Raw genomic sequence first — 18,861 nt, forward strand, 5'->3', positions numbered from 1 at the left:
TAGTAGCCACACTTTGCACACCAACCTTATTGTGTGTGGTTCTCAGCAGGCTAAATCCTCAACACAGAAAAGGAGTCCATTTAAAGCTCTGCAGATCCAAGCGTTGTGATTTCAGGAGTTACTATAATTGACCACCTCTGACTGCCAAGCTGAAGCTGTGGGAGCTTGTTGGCATGAGCCCAAGTGAGCCAACCTGCACATCTGAGTGTTTGTGTGATACAAATACGGCACACCGCTGATTATTTCTTTTCTCCTTTTTTTTTACTCCAGAATGCGGGAGAGGGACCTACAGAGTATGTGCAGAAGGGCGCTGCTGCTGACCATCTGTATGGTGTCTCTGTGCGGACAACTGACCAGTGCATCGTCACACAGAAGCCACATAGGTAAAGTACAACACTGCATGTGTTCCTCATTGTTATTTCTGCTGGGCATCTTGCCCAGACCACCCAAAGGCTGCTACTACTGGCTGCTACCAACAGTGTAGGTGGAGAGGCTGAGGATTAAAGAAACATACTGCTATTATTTTGTTAATTCATACTGTCCCTATTTCAGGCAATTCCCATGAAAAGTCTAAAAAAGAATTACCAGTTTTTAATGTAGTTTCGAAAATAATGGGAGGTTTTGACTTCCAGGAGAGCTGGAGAACAGACAGTAGCATCGTCAGACTGTGGCAAATACACCAGCAGGATAGAAAAGAAAAACAACAAACAAATATGAATTCTACAATACATTGACAGTATCTTCTTGCTGAATAGACTGTAATGACTTGAAATTGTTGAGAAAACAGAACATCATTCATTGATTGTCCCTGCATACCTACGTTTATGAATGAATGGATTTTCCCAGCCATGTATGTGGAGACAATAAGCTGACTCTTTCTGTTCGTGTTTAACGCTTTTAGAGAAGGTTTTATGAATGGGAGAACTCCTGCAGCCAGTGCTCCAAGGCTGTGAAAGCAGCATGAATGGCCACTGCAACTCCACATCGCTCACGGGGCACCACATGCTTACTCTAACGCAGTTAGGCCACATGAGGCATGCGTGCCACCAGTGGCATACAAGACCAATGTCACACTATAGCCCTAAAAAATTCCTCAGAGTGGCCCGTTTCATTCTTTCCAGAATTAGTTACGTTTATTGCTGGTGAACAAGATCGGTGGAAGTTAGTGTTAATGATTTCAACTCAGATGTGAATGTTTTCATAAGGGTGGCAGCTGTCATATGTAATTAAAATGTGCTAATTATAGGAGACATTTGTTATTTTGCTACGCTCGTTGGCTATAGGGATGGAATAAATGTATAGATCCGTCTGAGATCTGATGTGGACGTGGTGTCAAAATGAACCTTAAGGTTGATCGGGCACACTGATAAACAAGAACATTGAGAAAAGGCACTTCACATCAAAAAGATTGCCGACCCCTGATCTAATCAATACATAAACATGTTTTGGAATAGACTTGATGATTACTGACAGCAGAGTGGTAAATCCCACTTGTGACTGCCAACGTGTCGGATAAACAATTTCATCTTCAGGCGCCCATCGCCGGCCCTTTGGTTTTGCATTCGTCCCGCTCTTGTGTTTTTTCCGTGCGTATGCCTGTGATTTATTCGGAGGTAGAGAGGGGGCCAACACAAGTAGCCCGGCCCCGTTCTCCCCGGGCTGCACTGACACTTAGGTAATCACGCCGCCCGTCCCTGGGCTACGGAGGTCAAGCCAAGGTGGACCCAGCAAACAAACCTCTTCAGCCCCTTTGTTTATTGAGGTGGGGGACTTCGCCAAAGCAATTGAACCTTTCACCATAGCCTGACCGGAGCAGGCTGAGCTCACACCGCGCACACATAACCCCTGTAAAAAGACCACTGCACCCCCCCAGAGCACCATCTGCATTCATTAGCCAGTCATGAAAGAGTGGCGAGAGTGGAAGGGTGAGAGGAGAGTGGTCTGGGTAGAGAGTGAGCGTGATAACAAGTACCCTTCGGCTGTTCAATTTGCTTTGGTCCTGTCGATAGGATTCAGACTGATGATGTGACCAGGTCAAATTGCGGCCTCATTCCTCAGCTATTTAGATACTTGGATACTTTTTTTTTTCTTAACAGTATCTCACTCCGTCCCATTTAAGAAACAGTAATCGAGCTCTCTGTGGTTTCTTGGTCAGTGCCTGCGAGGGGAAACGCTGAAACGTGGTAGAGCGGAAAACGGGCGTGAAAAACATTTCCCACTGAGGCTGTGTGATGCGAAGTGGCAGCAGCTCCCCCTTTTTAAGATAGAAACGCTCCAAGCAGTGCCGCTTACAGGTCGTAAACTCTGTTACATTTTTAAATATAAAGCATTCAGACACGTGGCTAATGGATAACTCCACAAATTGGAATCAAAATGGCTTTGGAGCTCAGGTTTACGTTGGGTTTATATCAAGGTCCCGTTCTACATTCACATGCACACAAGGGGCCGTGCTGCCTTATTAATAAGATGGAACTGTGCACTGGCTCTCATTTGAATTCAGAGGAATATTTCCATATTTGGTCATGGTAGAGACTTTCTAAAAACTGTGTGATGCACTCTAATGGCTCAATCTCAAGCTGATTTTTCTTGCTTTAGGGTTGCTGTTTTTTTGTCCCTCGTCATTTTCATTGTTTCATATTAAGAACAAACTGATTCTCCAGAGCCCAAATTAATGGCAGTATTCAACATACATATATACCTTTAAAAACTTTTTTCTTTCCCTCCATTGTCCCAGTCAGATGAATATATATTTTTTGGGGAAAATATATAGTATGATGTGCTACATTTGTGAATTTGAATATGCTTACTAGATAAATAAAAAGTGTTCTGTGTAGAAAATAGTCTGTGAAGAGAGCTCTTCATGGTTGATGGGTCCTGATGAAAACCAGGCAGCAGCCGAGTTCTTTTTTTAGTGTCAAAAGGCTTAGATCATGTTAGAAATTACAAATAGTATAATTTCAGACGTGGAAGAGCTCTGGGGAAGATTTAGTCATTGGGTTTTGAACAATGAAAATATATATTTTTTGTTCACAGTGTACCACCAAAGAAATATTAAAAGGGAAATTGCAAGATGGTTGAAAAAAGAAGTTTATCTTACTGCAGTGGTCCCATCATTTTATACTGATTAACCACTTTCTGCTTTTTCGTCATTAGCATTCTACGGAGCCTCAAACTGACAGAATGTAGTAAAAGATTACCGTAGCAGTCAACATGCCTGACCTATTTGCACAATTTTGTCAGTTCCCGGGTTCTGTGTTTTCACAACGAGAGGATTTTTCAACTTCAACAAGTATCAGTCGGGACACTGAAGGAAGAAAAAGACCAAAAGAGTGCAATAGAGGAGAACCATCAGATAAATTAAGCCTGACTGCAAAACAAGCCACTGATTCTAGTGGCTGTTCAGTTTACAGACACAAATTAAGGCAAAAAAAAACAAATTCATATGAGGAAATGTTTTGGGGGAAGATTTTGATCCCAGCCAACTGGACCCACACTGCATTTTCTACCTCATTATTTCTCATCAGGAGCTTCAGTACACAAGTTACCCCATGTTTACTGGCCTGTAATGAGCCCGGTAACGCAGTATACCTCCGCTGTTGTGTTGCAGCCTACTTCCACACTCCACACAGCAGATCAGTGTGGAACCCTTGCCCAGGGGTAGCATGACATTATACCGAAATCGGCGGCGGAGGCAGGTCACCCCGGCCCTGGAGACGTGTGGGGATGCGACTGCGGAGCATTCGTCCTGACATTTGGAGAGCAGGTGGAGGACACAATGGTAGACGGAGGAAGCGAGCGGAGGGAGATTGAGATGGAGATGTGTGGCTGTTTGAGATGCACTGTGGGGATGACAGGGGTCAGCTCGCCCCATCTCCCGGTGGCAGCTAGCGAGATTAGAAAACCATCAAACGTCCTGTGCTATACGCATCGGAATGGCAGCAGATGAGCCATGAGTGTCTGCGTGTGGCCTTGGTGTGTGTGTGTGTGTGTGTTTGTGTAGCCAGCGGAGGGGAGCAGGGGGAGAGAGTGTGTGTGTGCTGAGAGAATGTCAATAGTTTTATTCACATGTTTGTAGGAAATCAAAGTTCACTCCCGAGCTTGTTCTTTGTATCATGTGGGTAATGTTATGGTGATAAAAACAGAAAAGACCTTGGGATCAATGTTCCCTCTAAGCTGCGCGCTTGAGCAATCGCGCACTGCTCGCACATTCTCAGCGCACAAGAAAATCGATGCAGCGCATAAAATAAAATTCAACATAAACGTATTAATTAATATCTAATATTAGTCTTAATCTTATCTAATCAATTAAACCAATAATAATAATAATAATAATAATTTAGTTTTCTGTACTATTTTGCAACGCAACTCAGTGAGTGACAGGTGTCCAGCCAATGATACGATTCGGTTCACTTACGCTACGCAGCCAATCATAGCATTGACACTATTGCCCTGCCCATTCGCGCCGTGCAGGTTAGCTAGCTATCAATAGTGCGGCGGAGTTACGAGACGCAAATGCCCCTTATCCCCCCTTATCATGGCGAAACGAACGGGCAGCGACATAAAGTCAAAGCAAGAAGCAGACGAAGCCATCAACCTGGACAAAGTGTACAACCATTGGAGAAGTGAGAATGACAGACGTGAAAAATAAGGTAAAATTTAAGTCAGATTTGTGCATATTCTAGTGACATTTATTAAGATGTTTTACTTATGGATATTAATCATTACATTATGTTACTACTAGATAATTTATGGGTAGTAGAAATGATAATAAAAAACTGAGTAATTACATATTTTACAGACAGAGTTACAGGAATTTACACTGTATCACAAGCTACAGCACACATCATTGTGCAAAATGTGAATGTTTTAATGTGAACAAAATGTTATGTCTGAAAGGTGTATATGTATCATTTCTTCCAGAACAGGACCCTCACACAGGCCAAAGCAGGACTCTTCCCATGGCCAAGCAGGACTCTCACATAAAACATACTACACATCTCATGAACAACAAGATTTTTGTCTTTTTCCTTTAAAGTTTGTCAAATCACTTATATTAAAAGTAAACTAGTGAAAATTGCTGCTGTAATTTGATTCTTTTAATAAGCCATGTAACTTGCTATGATCCAAGGTTTTGAACAGGTGTGATACTGGTGTGTGGCCACAGCGTGCACATCTGATGTTGCTCACAGTGGTCCTCAGTGTGCTCAGGGAGCTTGTGTGTATGCCCAGACACATGAAAAATTAGAGGGAACATTGCTTGGGATAATTTTTAAGGGGATTTCTAGTTTCATACAACCCGATTCCTATTTTTCCTCGGAGGGCAAATGTGAAGGCTGTGCATCTGTAAGCATGCAAGATTTTAAAAACAGGATTAAGCATCATTTGAATGGTAAACGTATTTGAATAGAGCCTTTTTAATCTCTCGACCACTCAAAGCGCTCCAACACTACGTGTCATCATTCACCCATTCACACACTGATGGCAAGGGCTACCATGCAAGGGGCCACCGGCATCATTCAAACCCGTTTATACATCGATGGCACAGCCTTCTGGAGCAATTTGGGTGTCTTGCCCAAGGACACATCGCCATGGACTAGAGAAGCCGGGAATCGAACCGCCAAACTTCTGATTGAGGGACGACCCGCTCTGTCTTCCGTGCCACAGTCGCCCCATTTTTACATTTGGTACTGAATGTTCTTTTCTTCAATTTGGTTTTGTTTTAAGTTTGTCATCTCTTCATGTGTTTTTTAAAAATGTCAACTACTATTGTTTTGTTTTTAAATCTGTTGACTGTCTTCATAAGGTGAAACGTTTACGCTGCCATCTTGGCCAGACCCCCGTGTGTAAGAGATTTTAAATATATCAAGGGTTATGTTCAAACTAACTTACTGCCTACTACATCATTCAGTATGTGATGCCTACTGCGTACTCAATTAACAAGTAAGTGTGCCATTAACAGGAGACTGTTCACACTGAAGTAAACTCTGCGTCACATGATCGATGTACATGAGTCAATCGCGACGTGAGCGGCTCAAGCTACCTTTGAAATGAGACTGTTTATCACAAATGTAACCTCTTCCACTCAATTGAATATTTTCCAGTATTATTTTAACAAATCAAATTGAAATTATTGATCATTTTAGTGTTGAATTTTAGTGTTGAATATGTTTTCTACAGCACAATTTTTTTCTCTTGCTGTCAATGGTAATTGTTTTATCCAGCCGGTTGTTCATTTAAACCCTCAGAGTCCTCCGGTGCACAGACTGAGGAGACACAATGCATTTTGGGGCAGTTGAGTATTTTTAGTAAACCCACTTTGCATAATTCTTGCTAATCTAGTACATCATTTCTTGCGTACACAAAATCCACATACTCTGCAGTTGGAACACACTTCTAAATGTTGCATCATACTTAGTTTGAATAGTATGTTAGCCAAAGCCAAAGTCACGGTCTTGACTGGTAATTGTGTACTCATACATTAGGTATTATTACCAACATTTCATGTGCACTCGCCCTCAGTTTTACCTAAAAAGGAAGGAGACGATATATGATAGTTCATTAAACAACAATAGGCCTATTAACATACATGGTAGAACTGCATCTTGAGAATGAGGGTTTAATATGATCTGCATAAACTGATTAAACTGATTGACTACGTTGGCCGAGACGCAACGTGTAATAAAGCTTTTTTGTTTTGTTTTACTTATCGGTGTCTTTACTTTGCTTCTGCATCTGGTCAGAGTTTTTAAGAAAATAGAAGAGAAAAAAAACAGAAAATGGCCGGTACAAGATCTTAAAGTAGAATCTGTCTCTGTGTTCTATTGTCGCAGACAGGACCCATTCTGTGTCAGGATCAGATACGCCAGCAGGCTTCTATCTCCATCTCCTCTCTAATTACAGCTTAAACATAAACCCATTATTCCTCGCTACATCATGAGTTACCTCCAGCTTCTCTGAAACTCCAAGAAACGAGGATTTTGGGGATTTTGATAGAAATCGAAAAGGAGAGCCATGGTGATAACAATTTGAGCTGATGAATGCAATTAGCGGAGAAGTACTAACAGCATGGCGGTAATTGGGTCTTACAAACTAAAAGCCTGCCCTTACCCAGCAATTAGAGCAACCTCCTTTAAAGTTAGTCAATTGTATTGCTGTTAATGGGCTGTGCTTGGTTGAAGCTTAGCACGAGGAACCACAGTCCCCTTTCAAATGATCCACTCCTTGTCTCCGCTCTGTTGAACCTTTAATGTGTTGAAGAGTTTCCGAAGCGATTAATTTGTTAGTGATGGTGATTCACTGCTCTACAGATGTTGCTACATCACATTAACTTTGGAATCAGTAATTTATTACAATTTATGTATCATAAAGAGGAAGAGAGTGTCGTTCAGCTTTCAAACATTTTATTCCCAATGCTCTGGTATTGTTGCTGTTCATTTTAAAGGAAGGAGGGGACAGACATACACTTAGATTATTATTATTATTATTAATACTATGAATAAACTTTTTATCACACCTTCTGAAGGATAAAGACCGCAAATCATTTGACTGACAGTTATGGTATCTACACAGATACTTCAGAATCAATAAGCTCAAAGACCATAGAAAGGTAATTATTTTCTATTTATGTAAAGATGCACACAATGTTGGAGCCTTTCTTGGCAACGCACACATCTCTTTGTGGACTCTATTTCTATGTTCTCGTTGATCGACGCTTGAACTCATTAATAAGGACCACAGATCCAATCCACTTTATTCGGCGCTCAGATAATTTGTGGTGTATGTCCTTCTTCAGGATACAAACCACAAAGTGGCAAAAACATGATACATAGAGTTATTATTAACTTAGTATAGTTAATGTCTACCTCTGAGCCAGCACCGCTATAAAAGAGTTTGCCCTTTCCCTCATTCCTTTGTGGGTCATTTTATTAATATCTTGCTGTACAAAAGGTCACATCCTAAAACAGCTTTTTAAGACCAATATATTTTTTATTCTTAAGCGGGGACTTCTTAAGTGACCCTTCGCTAAGCCCCCCCCCCCCCCCCCCCCCCCGGCTGCCACTCCGTCAAGCTGTTGGGTCTACCCTGGAGCCCACACTGTCATTAACTGCCCTCTTTTAATAGATATTATCTCATTTTTGGGAAACCGTAGAAGTGATTTCAGAGAGAAGCAAACAGAAGTGCCTACAATATGCGTTTGAAGGACATATCCATGATGTCAAACTGATTCAGCAGCCAAAACAGGTTCAAAAGACAATGATAGAAGATAAAGCTACAGATCAGTGTAAAAGTGAACCCCAACCTGGCGATCGAGACAGAAGACAATGAAATGAAGGAACAACACTTTTCCTGTAAATGGTAGTTCCACAGGTTTTTATGTATGTAACTTTTAGAAAGTTATCTCCTTACAACCTCTCCGGGTAACGAGTATCACCAGTACACTACGTTAAATCATGACTAGCTCCGAATCCACAAAATCAGCCTGAAAATGAAGAAACTCTGAAACAATCCACGAGAGTCTTTAGATCACAGCCGGTTAGTTGTCGGACCTTGTTCAGAGCTGACCGATGCTATGATTGGCCAGTCCAAGGGTGGGAGTTAGCGAAGGGTCGATTATGACTGGAGCAAAGGGGGAAACGAGGTGACGTAGTATAGCGGTCAAAGTCCGAACCTCCACAGGTCTTTCCCCAGGAAGGACACGACGTTCACAGCATTCACAACATTCATGTCTTGTGTCAAACCAAAAGTTGATGTTGATTTTTTTTTTAAACAAACATAACAGGTTGTCTTACATGAGTTCAAATAAGTCGCCTTTTGCTGGTACACTCCAGCGGTCATATATGTCATTTTGGGGGTCATTTGCAAAATTCTCCTTTAAGTATGAGGATGTGTTGGATCTGTCATGGTTTGCAGGATGGGGTCGATACGGTGGAGGGAATTTCTCATCGGGTGTGGTGTGTGTGTGTGTGTGTTGTTTATTATGATATCGTTTTGTTTTCCTCTGTGTGTAAAGAAAATATACAGGTAAAACGTGGACAAGAAGACTTGAACAATAATTAGGTATTGAGGTGATTGATTGGTGGCTACCAGCATCCAGAATCCCCATAAAGTCCCTTCATCCTCCCAAATGTTTGTGAATGAATTAGTAGCAGCATATATTCCAGCATGAAATTGCAGATTACACGTTTGCTTCTCTGATGTCTACTGCCATAGAACATTTCAAGCTCACACACATTTAATTAACCTCCGTAGGCAATAAAAATAGCACATGTTAAAGCTGCGGTTTAGTTGTGTTACGCTAGATGCTCTACAAATGGTTTCTCGCAGAGTGTTTCCCTGAGTGACACACTGTATATGTCCATAACAGTGTATCATAGCAGTTTAAATAGCTTCAAAGCAGCAGGCAGAGGTGCCTGAGTCATGGTGGGAACAGGTGCAGACAGGTGCAGCCATACTCAGAGAAGCCTGAGACGTGTTTGTGCAGAACCAAGCCAGACGGAGGACAGACAGAAAGAAAAGCTGGCAAAGATCATAGTATTTCAACTTATTGAATTTTTTAGGGAAGGTTTTCATGCCCACTGTCAAGCTCCAAAGTGGTGCGTCAAAGTAAAACATAGCATTTACAGATAAAGCAGGTGACACTGAGGAAATGGGTCGACACTGATGGTGTGAGCAGATGCAGGGCTTACAAACTCACTCTGCCACGGTGATTGACTCAACGGAGCCGCCCCGATCTTATCAAGCATATTTGATATTTACAACCCGATGTCTGGATGGTTCCTGCAGTGTGTGTGGGGGGGATAACAAACTTCAAAGAGCATCGACCACCTGCTGAGTTTATAGTGAGTTCAGGCAGAAGAATCATAAATAAAAGTTAGAAATATGCACGGAATGAACCTCTCTCTGTTATGCTGTTATGAAGAGGTATTTCTGAATAACAAGAGGCGGTAAGTTATATTTGACCCTGTTAGCCAACAGCTACAGCAGCAGCAGCGGCTGTGACGCCTATCTGAACACACAGGCATGAACGAAAAATGGTCCTAACTGTAGAACTTGCTTGAGAATCTTCACGTTTTTACATTTTCTTCAGCATCAGAGTAATCCGGTGATAGTTGTCGATACATGCGTGGGTGCAGTGCAAACAGGAACGGCTAATAGCATGTTCATCTTTTTAATAGTGCTACATTGATATATTGCCTTAAAAAAACAGGCCTCATGATGTAGCCAACAGCGTAACTCACTGAATCAACACTGTGGCAACATTAAGCTTCCTGTTTACATCCCACAACACATTATGGTAACTAAATGGTTTCTAAAATTCTGTTCGGGGCACAGTTGTCTTGATTTTACCTGATTTCAATGAACACATTCTGAGCGAACAATATTCTGACGGCTAGCTTTGAGAAATAACATGATCAATTGAAATGAATCACAAGTATTTTCTCTTTCACTGTTAGCGGCTGGTTCTTGTAACTCTGTCGTCATTAAGACCGGTTCCAACAGCTCAACATCTGTCTCTAAATTGGCATGTAGTATTATTTCAAGATGTCTGAGAACATGTTGGGAAAGTTTAACGTCCTCTCTAAACGCTAATTCCTTGTACTTACTATTACAGATATGCAGCCTCCAATCGTAAATATAATCCATTTGCCTTAACAACTGTCCCCCGAAACCTCTTTTCCACGCAGTCTGATAATATAAATCCTGACAGACAGTTATGAGTGCTCATCTGTAGTCAGGCGATGTTGAGAGGGAAGTCGGAGAGAAACTCGTCAGCTGTTCAGCCTTGGGTGGTTTTTTTTTTTCTTTTAAAGTAATGCTACGCTATGGCCGGGTAGTTATTCACTAGAGGCTGGATACTGACTGAATAAAGTGAAATATAAGCTTCTAAAATGCAGTACATCAATTGCTTGCCTCCATCTTCCGGCTGCGCTCCATGACTTTTTGCCTTCTGGCTCACGTCTCCTCTGGAATGAAGTGTGCAGCGCCAGGTTTCCACATCGGACCATAAAAACAGCAACCGAGGCTGAGCATCAAGTTTATGTGAATGGACTGGTGCATAAAATGTAATGGGTGGAACTAGGGCTGGGCGATATGGCCTAAAAAAAAAATCTCCGATTTTTTTCCCCCAAAATTTTTTGCAGATGACAGAAGCTGTTGAAAACAATTTTTTCTTTTATTTTGTGATGATTTTCCCAAGTAGGTTGATAAAAATAAAGTGCAAACAAAACCTGAACATTGTAGAAAGGTGCCTGTAGTATACAAAAAGTATTTGGTCACTCTTTTGTTTGCCTGAATCATTTAAATATAAAATTAAATTAAACATAACATTAAATGGCATTAAATAGTAGCCTTCCATTGTAAACAACTGTGCAAATGTAACTTTTTACAGTAAGCTTTTCTAACTGAATACACTGATACAAACACAGCATGAAATAAAATGTATATGACCCTTTAACATTCACATTTTCAAAAGTGCAACATCTGATCTAACATCAACATAACATATTTTGCACAGTAAATAAGTGCATGTAAACAAAATCAAGTGCATTCACAACATAACCAACAGTATTAAACAGTAGTGCATGTTTTTTCTAAATATTTTTTGCCAGGAAGACAAGCCTGTCTACTACCTCTGGCTTCAGGCATGCACGGTGGCATGTAACAATGCCCCCCCCCACACACTGAAAAGCCTCTCAGAGGGGGCACTTGTAGCTGGCACAGAGAGGTATTTCTTTGCTAAAGTACTTAGCCTTGGAAAGTTAAGTTGGTGACGCTTCCACCAGTCAAGTGGATCGGTGTCTGGGTCAACCTGCTGGACCACAGGTCAGTTGTTGCGGAGTAGAATGACATCCCCTCCAGCTCCGCAGAGATCCTTTGGCGTGTACTATTGTACAGCCGAGGCAAGGCAACGTCAGAAAAATGTTTACGGCTTGGTAGCACGTACCTGGGGTCCAAAGCTTTGAGACGGTGAATAAACCCCGGCTTTTCCACGGTGTATATGGGCACCATATCTTTTGCGATATACATCGCGACTGCATCCGTGATGGCTTTCCACCGGGCACTCTTCTTCTCATGCGGAGTACAGTTGGTGAATGTCTCCAAAATGCTGGGTTGTTTTTGTGAGGTGGCGGCGGCAGCAGTGAAGCTGCTGGCCGCCATTGTTTTAGTTTGTAAACAATGCGCGCGCACTCTACTACGGGAAAAAGGGGTGGGGGCGATTTTCTCGATTTTCAATAAAACACATCGCCTTAAAGCACACATTCGAATTAATCGATTAAATCGATTTATCGCCCAGCCCTAGGTGGAACCATTGGCGTTCTCCTGAAATGGCTTTTTTTTAAAAGGTTTGTCGACATATTTTCAGCAAGATGGTCTATTAAAAAAAAGGAACATTTATATTGAGCTGTCAGTGGGTGGACAGGTCAGATGCTCCTTTAACAGTGTCCACGGGCGGCCCACAATTCAACAGGGGATCAGTGGCGATGGCTGCATTGACGCTAACAAGATAATGTTTTCCAGGGCGAGGTTTTGATTTAGAGCGACTGTTTAAATATACCCATCAGATAGCAGCATTTAATGTAATTACAGTCTGATTTAGAGGAGAATAATCTCTGATCCTCAGCTATGAGTAATTTAACGCAAACCATCCTTCAAACTATGCTTGTTGTTCTACATTCAACGCAGTCTGTTGGCTCCACCTGATCCTCCATCTCGTGAAGGAGGATCCATCCATGTCTTGAGATCGTCGTGTCACTGTTACAGAAATATTCGGTTTATCTGGGGAGCCCTTTTAGTTGAACCAATCCTGTATGTTTCATATCTGTCACTCAGCTCTGAAAGGCATCAGTGGAATCTGCTCAAGATGAAAAACATGGGAATCCAGTCGGAGAGCAGAGACGGCAGCTGTTTAGAGCAGACATGACATCTGCTTGACAGATAACCAGCACGTGTGCATGTCAGATGAGAAACCACAGGAGTGGAGGATCTCCGGCTTCTCTCTTGTCTGCCTCTATGGAGACCGACGCAGTCATGGTGACGCTGTTTGATTGCGCTCTCGAAAATCCACTTCCATGCATGCTATAATATTATGTTATACAGGTTACTGTAAACCATGGATGTTACTTATAAAGGAAAGCGATCAAGTACCCGTCACCTGAAATGAGTGAAACAGAAACAACTGACTTAAAGGAAGAGGGTCTCTGGATTGTCCTTCAGTTTGAGCTCAAAAAGTTCTGGACTTAAGAGGCTAGTAGATAGGATCAGGAAATATTGTGTTGTAGGAAATGTAAAGCTGCAAAAAAAACCATCTAGTGGATGAATGTTATCAATTTTATAATAGCATCTTTAATAAAAAATCATGACCTTTGGATGTCTTGTGGAGTTATTTTGGTAAACACAGTTAAGAGCATTAAGGGGCTAATTCGCAAAAGCATTGCACAGCTTTTCCTGCTTAAATAAAACAAAAAGAAACCATGTCACCTTCAAAGCACCCGCTAAAGGTAAAGTGCACCCCTAACTTTGCTGCTAAGCAAATAGGGCCTTGGTGCTCCTGTGCTATTTGCACATATTTTAATTAGAAAACTTACAAACATTCAGTGTAAAATTTTCCCACTTTCTTTGCAATTGAGCCTCATTGCAAAAACACTCAAATTCACAAAGATCAGCGCTAAAAGCCACATGCAGTTACAGTGAAATGATTAGCGTCTTCTGAGAGTTGGTGGTAATTCATAAGGGGTTTTTCTCCGTCTCATTGAAATTCATTGCCTGAAGTTTTGAAGAGTGCCTCTGCACCTCATCGGCCTGAAAATACAATTTCCTTTTTCTCTCTGCCATTGTTCTGCTCACTGTGTGAGCAACATTTCCACATAAATGGTTTCAATCAGACGAAACAAAAGGCAAATTGCGCTCAGCTGTCATACATCATGGGCGTGTTTGCGCTGTAACAACGCTGTAACAACGCTGTAACAACGCTGTAATATCGTTTGTGAATTTGACCTTCAGACCGGCAGAGAGCTTTTGAAAGTGATGCACAATTGATGGTGCATTCAGCGGCTGCAATCCATTCTTTGTGAATTCGTCCCTCAGTTTTTCATTGTGTTTATCCTTGAGGCATAACAAACCATCGCCATGAATGTGTTATGCTTTGCCTATGTGCTTGTTTGTCAGACACAAATGTGATTCAAACAAAGCGAGGACTCACTCATCAAAACATTGCTCCGTAGAGCTCCATCTGTGTTTTCGCCACTTTAAAGGATGCAGAACTCAAATGCCAGCCTCCCGTGTCAAAAGTCGTTGCTTTATATGCGCAACCCCACCCACACCGGCCTCCTGGATTGTTAAAAACCTTGCCAGTAAACCTAATCCAGGGAGAAATTATACTTCCACAAAATGTATTTGGTGAAGCAATTTCGTATAAATGAAGTTGGTATAAGAAAGGGTCGGCCATGAGCACCACTGCTTTGTGTCAAAAAAGATTTCCCCCCAGCCACCCATGACCCTCAGCCTTGTGTTTCTTCTGGAGAGAGAGGAACACTTTGGGAAATTAGTTGTCTGCAGTTTTTGTATTCACACAGTAATTTGTAAGGATTTTAAATCAATATTGCTTGTTTTTCATATCCTATTGGCTTCAAATTAATTCCAAGTAGCACAGAAAACAACTCAATAAATGTTGTCTGACTGTGAATGAGAGACAAAACCCACTGTTTTGCTAAGTTGGAACAGAAAGATAAAGGATTTATTTTTACCTTTTAACGTTATTGCGTTATTGAACCGGAGTCAAGATGAGACTGTTTCGCAGTTTCTGCTGGTAAATACAAACAAGAAGGACGTTACAGGTGATTCCTAATTGCCGGGTTTCCTTTTTCAGAATACAACGTTTGACTAACAGTTGACATTCTCTGTAGTTATGCACCTCGCTTCATTTACAGTAGTGGTAGTCCATCAAATGAAATGATAATAAAAGCTAGATATTCGGTTGAAGCTTCAGCCTCAAGTGGGGTACCTTCTATGATTTCGAGGATGTTTCCCGATCTTAATGTAAAACAAAATACACGTAGTGATAGACAATCATGGGATACATGTGTCAGACTGTTTCCATTAAAGTGCTTGCACTCGATGATGAGAAAAATGTAGAAATAGGCCCTTTATCGTATATCTCTTGCAATGTCAAGATGAGATGAAAATTGCACATACAGTGTTATTCACTAAAAGTGCCAGAAAATCACGTGATGAAATGAGAAAAAGACTACAATTGTTCTTTGACGGTGCGTCTGAACATCCCTTATTACATTTTCAGTGCCTGTCTAGAGAATGAGTAACCGTGTCAAGACAACACTGTCTTTGCAGAAGGGTTTGAGTCTGTGTATGAGTCTTTTTCTGCCGCAGCGGCTGTCCCTGGGTTTAATAACTTCAGTAGCCTCTCCCTTATAAAGCTGTATGATTCCTTGAGGGACTCCAATTGATCAGTCAGTGGTGGGCTCTAACATCTTGGCAGCCAGATGAATGGTACTGACATTGACTTCAGCTAAACCGCGAAAGCATACACCCGGGGAATGCAAGGGCCCTCATCTGTTTCTACATTCTTTCTCCCGAAAGATTGTCCTCGGTGAGTCAAAGATGAAAACATAGAAGGAATCCTGCCACCAGAAAACAGACCGATGAGAATAAAGATCCATGAGCAAGCAACGCTCACACTTTCTTTTAGGAGTGCGATCTCAATAGCTTTGCGTTGCAGTTGGGTTGTGGTTGGCTTGATTCTCGGTCTGGCTGCTCTCACAGGAATAACAAAGCACTGAGTATGATATGCACTGCAAGCACTCCTTTAGCGGTAACTTACAGGATCTGTCAACCTGGTGGTTATTTCGTCCAGCATGATGTAGCATTCATTTAACATTTTCCTACCATCTCTGTTGAGGAGAGGCAATGGGAAAATTGGAAATAGAGACTTTGCCAACAACTGCGTTGATGGGGTACGGGATCAAAAGTCTTCCAAACTGAAGGTCAAAATAGGTTGTTTGACATAACTTCTCATAATGACCCATATTAACGTTTTTCTGTTGTACAATAGTGTTTGTCAATGCTACAAATTACAAACACTCGTAAGCCCATCTCATATGCTCAAGGTTTGGCCAAATCAACTCTGGAAGGGTTACGGAAAGATTGTGGTCAACCAACGTCAACGTCAAGCAGGAGATGAGAATTCAAACAGGGGTCTCCTACGCACCTATGCAGTTGATTACATGTGGAGCAGACACAAAGCAACATCAGCATTCATTTGGAGTCGTGTCTCGGTCCACCTGGCGAATGTCAGTCAGCTATTTACTCTCAGCTCAGTTTTGGTCTCCACCAACTGCTGAGATGTTTGACTCTTTAGCAGCTAAATGCAACACCGTGTTCACCCGCTAGTGGCTAACTATCTGCTGTATGGTGCAGGTCAGGTAGCGCACAGAGGGTACAGCTTTTCTGCTGGAAACGGCTGAAATAAATCAGGTGATAATTCTCTGTTGATATCTTTATCATCCAGAAGTAGAGTAAAACATTTTCCTGATCAATATTCAGGTTGAGAGATACTGGGATTTCATTTTAAACTGAACTCCTGCTTCAGTCTCTCTCTCAGCTTATTTCTTGGGTCTTGCTGGGCCTGATTGCCGGCTCAGCAGGTTTACAGCTGGATGGAAATGAGTGAATCGCCTCTGAATATGGTAATCCCATTAAACACTGGTCTTGTGAGAGTTCTCTTCATGTTCCTCACCAGGCATGAATGTTGTTATAAACACACACACACACATTTCCTTTTAATTTGTATTTTGTCTGTAAGAGGTGAGCAGCTGTGGTCCTTAAGCGTCACAGGCTCAGTTTTACCTGGAAACGATGCTGCACTTCGTTGTCTTCAGCATGTTCAGAGGTTTTTGAGTCGACCAAAATGGGTATTCGGGATCTGGAGCAAACTGTGTGATTTGAATCATTACTAATTCATAGGCTGTCTCCATTTTATGGCCTACAACCTCAGTTTTTATGGCTGGTGCTGTTCCTGCGGTCTGGGCCTGTGGCCAGGATGTGACTCTTTCTTTAGCGTTTTGATCTGCCTCCGCACTTGCCGACTGGAAAAGGCCGGCTGGCAAGCACGCTGCATGAGGTGGGGTTGAAACAGAAAATACACACTGCATGTTTTGCTCTCTGTCCCTCTGTGGTGAAAGCCTACTGAAGCCGGACTTGTTGCGTCACGCCTCAGTGGATAAAGACGTTTGTTTCCTGTCAGGCAGATGCGTCTGTTCTTGTCAACGGGGCGGTCAAAAAATGTCATTCGATTTGAGGTAAACGTTTTCGGGCACTAAAAATGATTGGTCACCAAGGGCTGTAAAGTGTGCTAGTGTGACCTCTGCACTTGGTGTTTAGATGACCAGGTTATTGATTCGTGTGTGTTTTTATAAGTGACTGTAAATGGCTGTGTAATTGGTTTGATTATTAAAATGGTTGAGCTGTAATGTAGGCGTGAAGATGTGCTGGAGCTCACACAGCTGATAACGGTATAAATCCTGTCCGTGATTCACTGCTTATTGATTCCTCTGTGGTTCAAAACACAGTCATTAAAAAAAGATATCATATTTTGCCCTCATCAGCGTTGGTGTTGTTTTTCGTGTCAGTGAATCAGCTTCCAGTGGTGTAGCTAACCATTAAATTGCCTTGTCTGAATATTTTACTGTCTAAAGTTATGTAACAGGTCATTGGCATTCAAGACTTTGTGTCTTTTTCTCGTTCTCTGATCAATTCAAACATTGAAGACAAAAGAGAGAAAATTCTGCAGTTTTCGCTGAACTCTTATATAAACAATCCTGAGACGCAACTTGTTATTATAGATGGCCTTCAGTTTTTTCTTCCAACCGTCTGCACCAGCACACGTTTTGTTTAACTTTGTGTTCCACATCATGAATTTTCACGTTGCAGACGTGTTTGTTGATGATATTTAGGGGGTGTGCTTGGATTACTAACGGTGACTGGTAAAATAACAACACAATGAAAACTATTCATAATTCATAAATGTGATTTTGTTATTGTTGTACAAAATTAACAATGAGAGCATTTTGAAGTATAATGACATTGACCAATATTTATTGTGTTTTTTTTATTTTCACTGGTAGTGGCAGTAGAGATACACTCAAAAATGTGTAAATCCATACCACTCTCATGTCTGTAAGTTAAATATGAAGCTATAGGACCAGCAGCCAGTTAGCTTAGCTTAGCATAGAGACTGTAAACAGGGGGAAACCGCTATCCAGGCTCTGTCCAAAGGTAACAAAATCCCCCTACCAGCACCTCCAAAGCTCATCGAATAAAAGGTTATGTCTTGTTTGTTTACTCTATACAAAAACTTTTTAGTCATGTGGGTGCCTGGCAACCGCATGGTGACAATTAAACTCCATGAAGTCACAGCTTCCAGGCAAGAAATGTGTTTGATCAATGATGTCATTTTCACACATTTTTTGTACTAATACCGATTGTTTTACATCCCTCCTCTTTGGTCCAACATGTATTCAGGTAGACATATATCTCCTATAAGTTAATATTTTCCGGCCGATATTTGGCTCTAGCTTTAATGTCATCTGTGAAATAGCACGTTTACTGTGGTTGAGAAGTGTTGATTGGGTTTCTCAGGGTGTACCTGTTAAATTAGGAATCACTGGGTCTTACTTTATCACTTCTGTAAGTGCTCGCTGCATACCAACATAACAGAGAGGTTTGCATATGAAACACAACAAGCTCCGCCACTCCCGATATAGTTTTAAAGTTGTGGATGTCAACTTTAATGAGTGCTTTGTGATGTTAAGCAGTTGTGGTTCCTTTCAAGTTGGTTACATAAATTTG

The 18,861-nt window shown here is 41.6% G+C and overlaps 1 protein-coding gene across 1 annotated transcript in view; it reads left to right on the forward strand.

Moving 5' to 3' along the window:
* Positions 1-271: 271 nt before the first annotated feature.
* The window catches only part of tafa3a (TAFA chemokine like family member 3a), a gene marked incomplete at its 5' end in the record, with an annotated part of 31,708 nt that continues 13,118 nt past the window's right edge, over positions 272-18,861 (forward strand). Inside the window, one exon of the mRNA XM_079297187.1 lies at positions 272-383. Within this exon, the coding sequence (XP_079153313.1) occupies positions 272-383 (112 nt within the window). The remainder of the gene's footprint in view (positions 384-18,861) is intronic.

Source organism: Melanostigma gelatinosum (genome assembly GCF_949748355.1).
Source record: "Melanostigma gelatinosum genome assembly, chromosome: 3".
In the NCBI taxonomy this organism is placed as follows: domain Eukaryota; kingdom Metazoa; phylum Chordata; class Actinopteri; order Perciformes; family Zoarcidae; genus Melanostigma; species Melanostigma gelatinosum.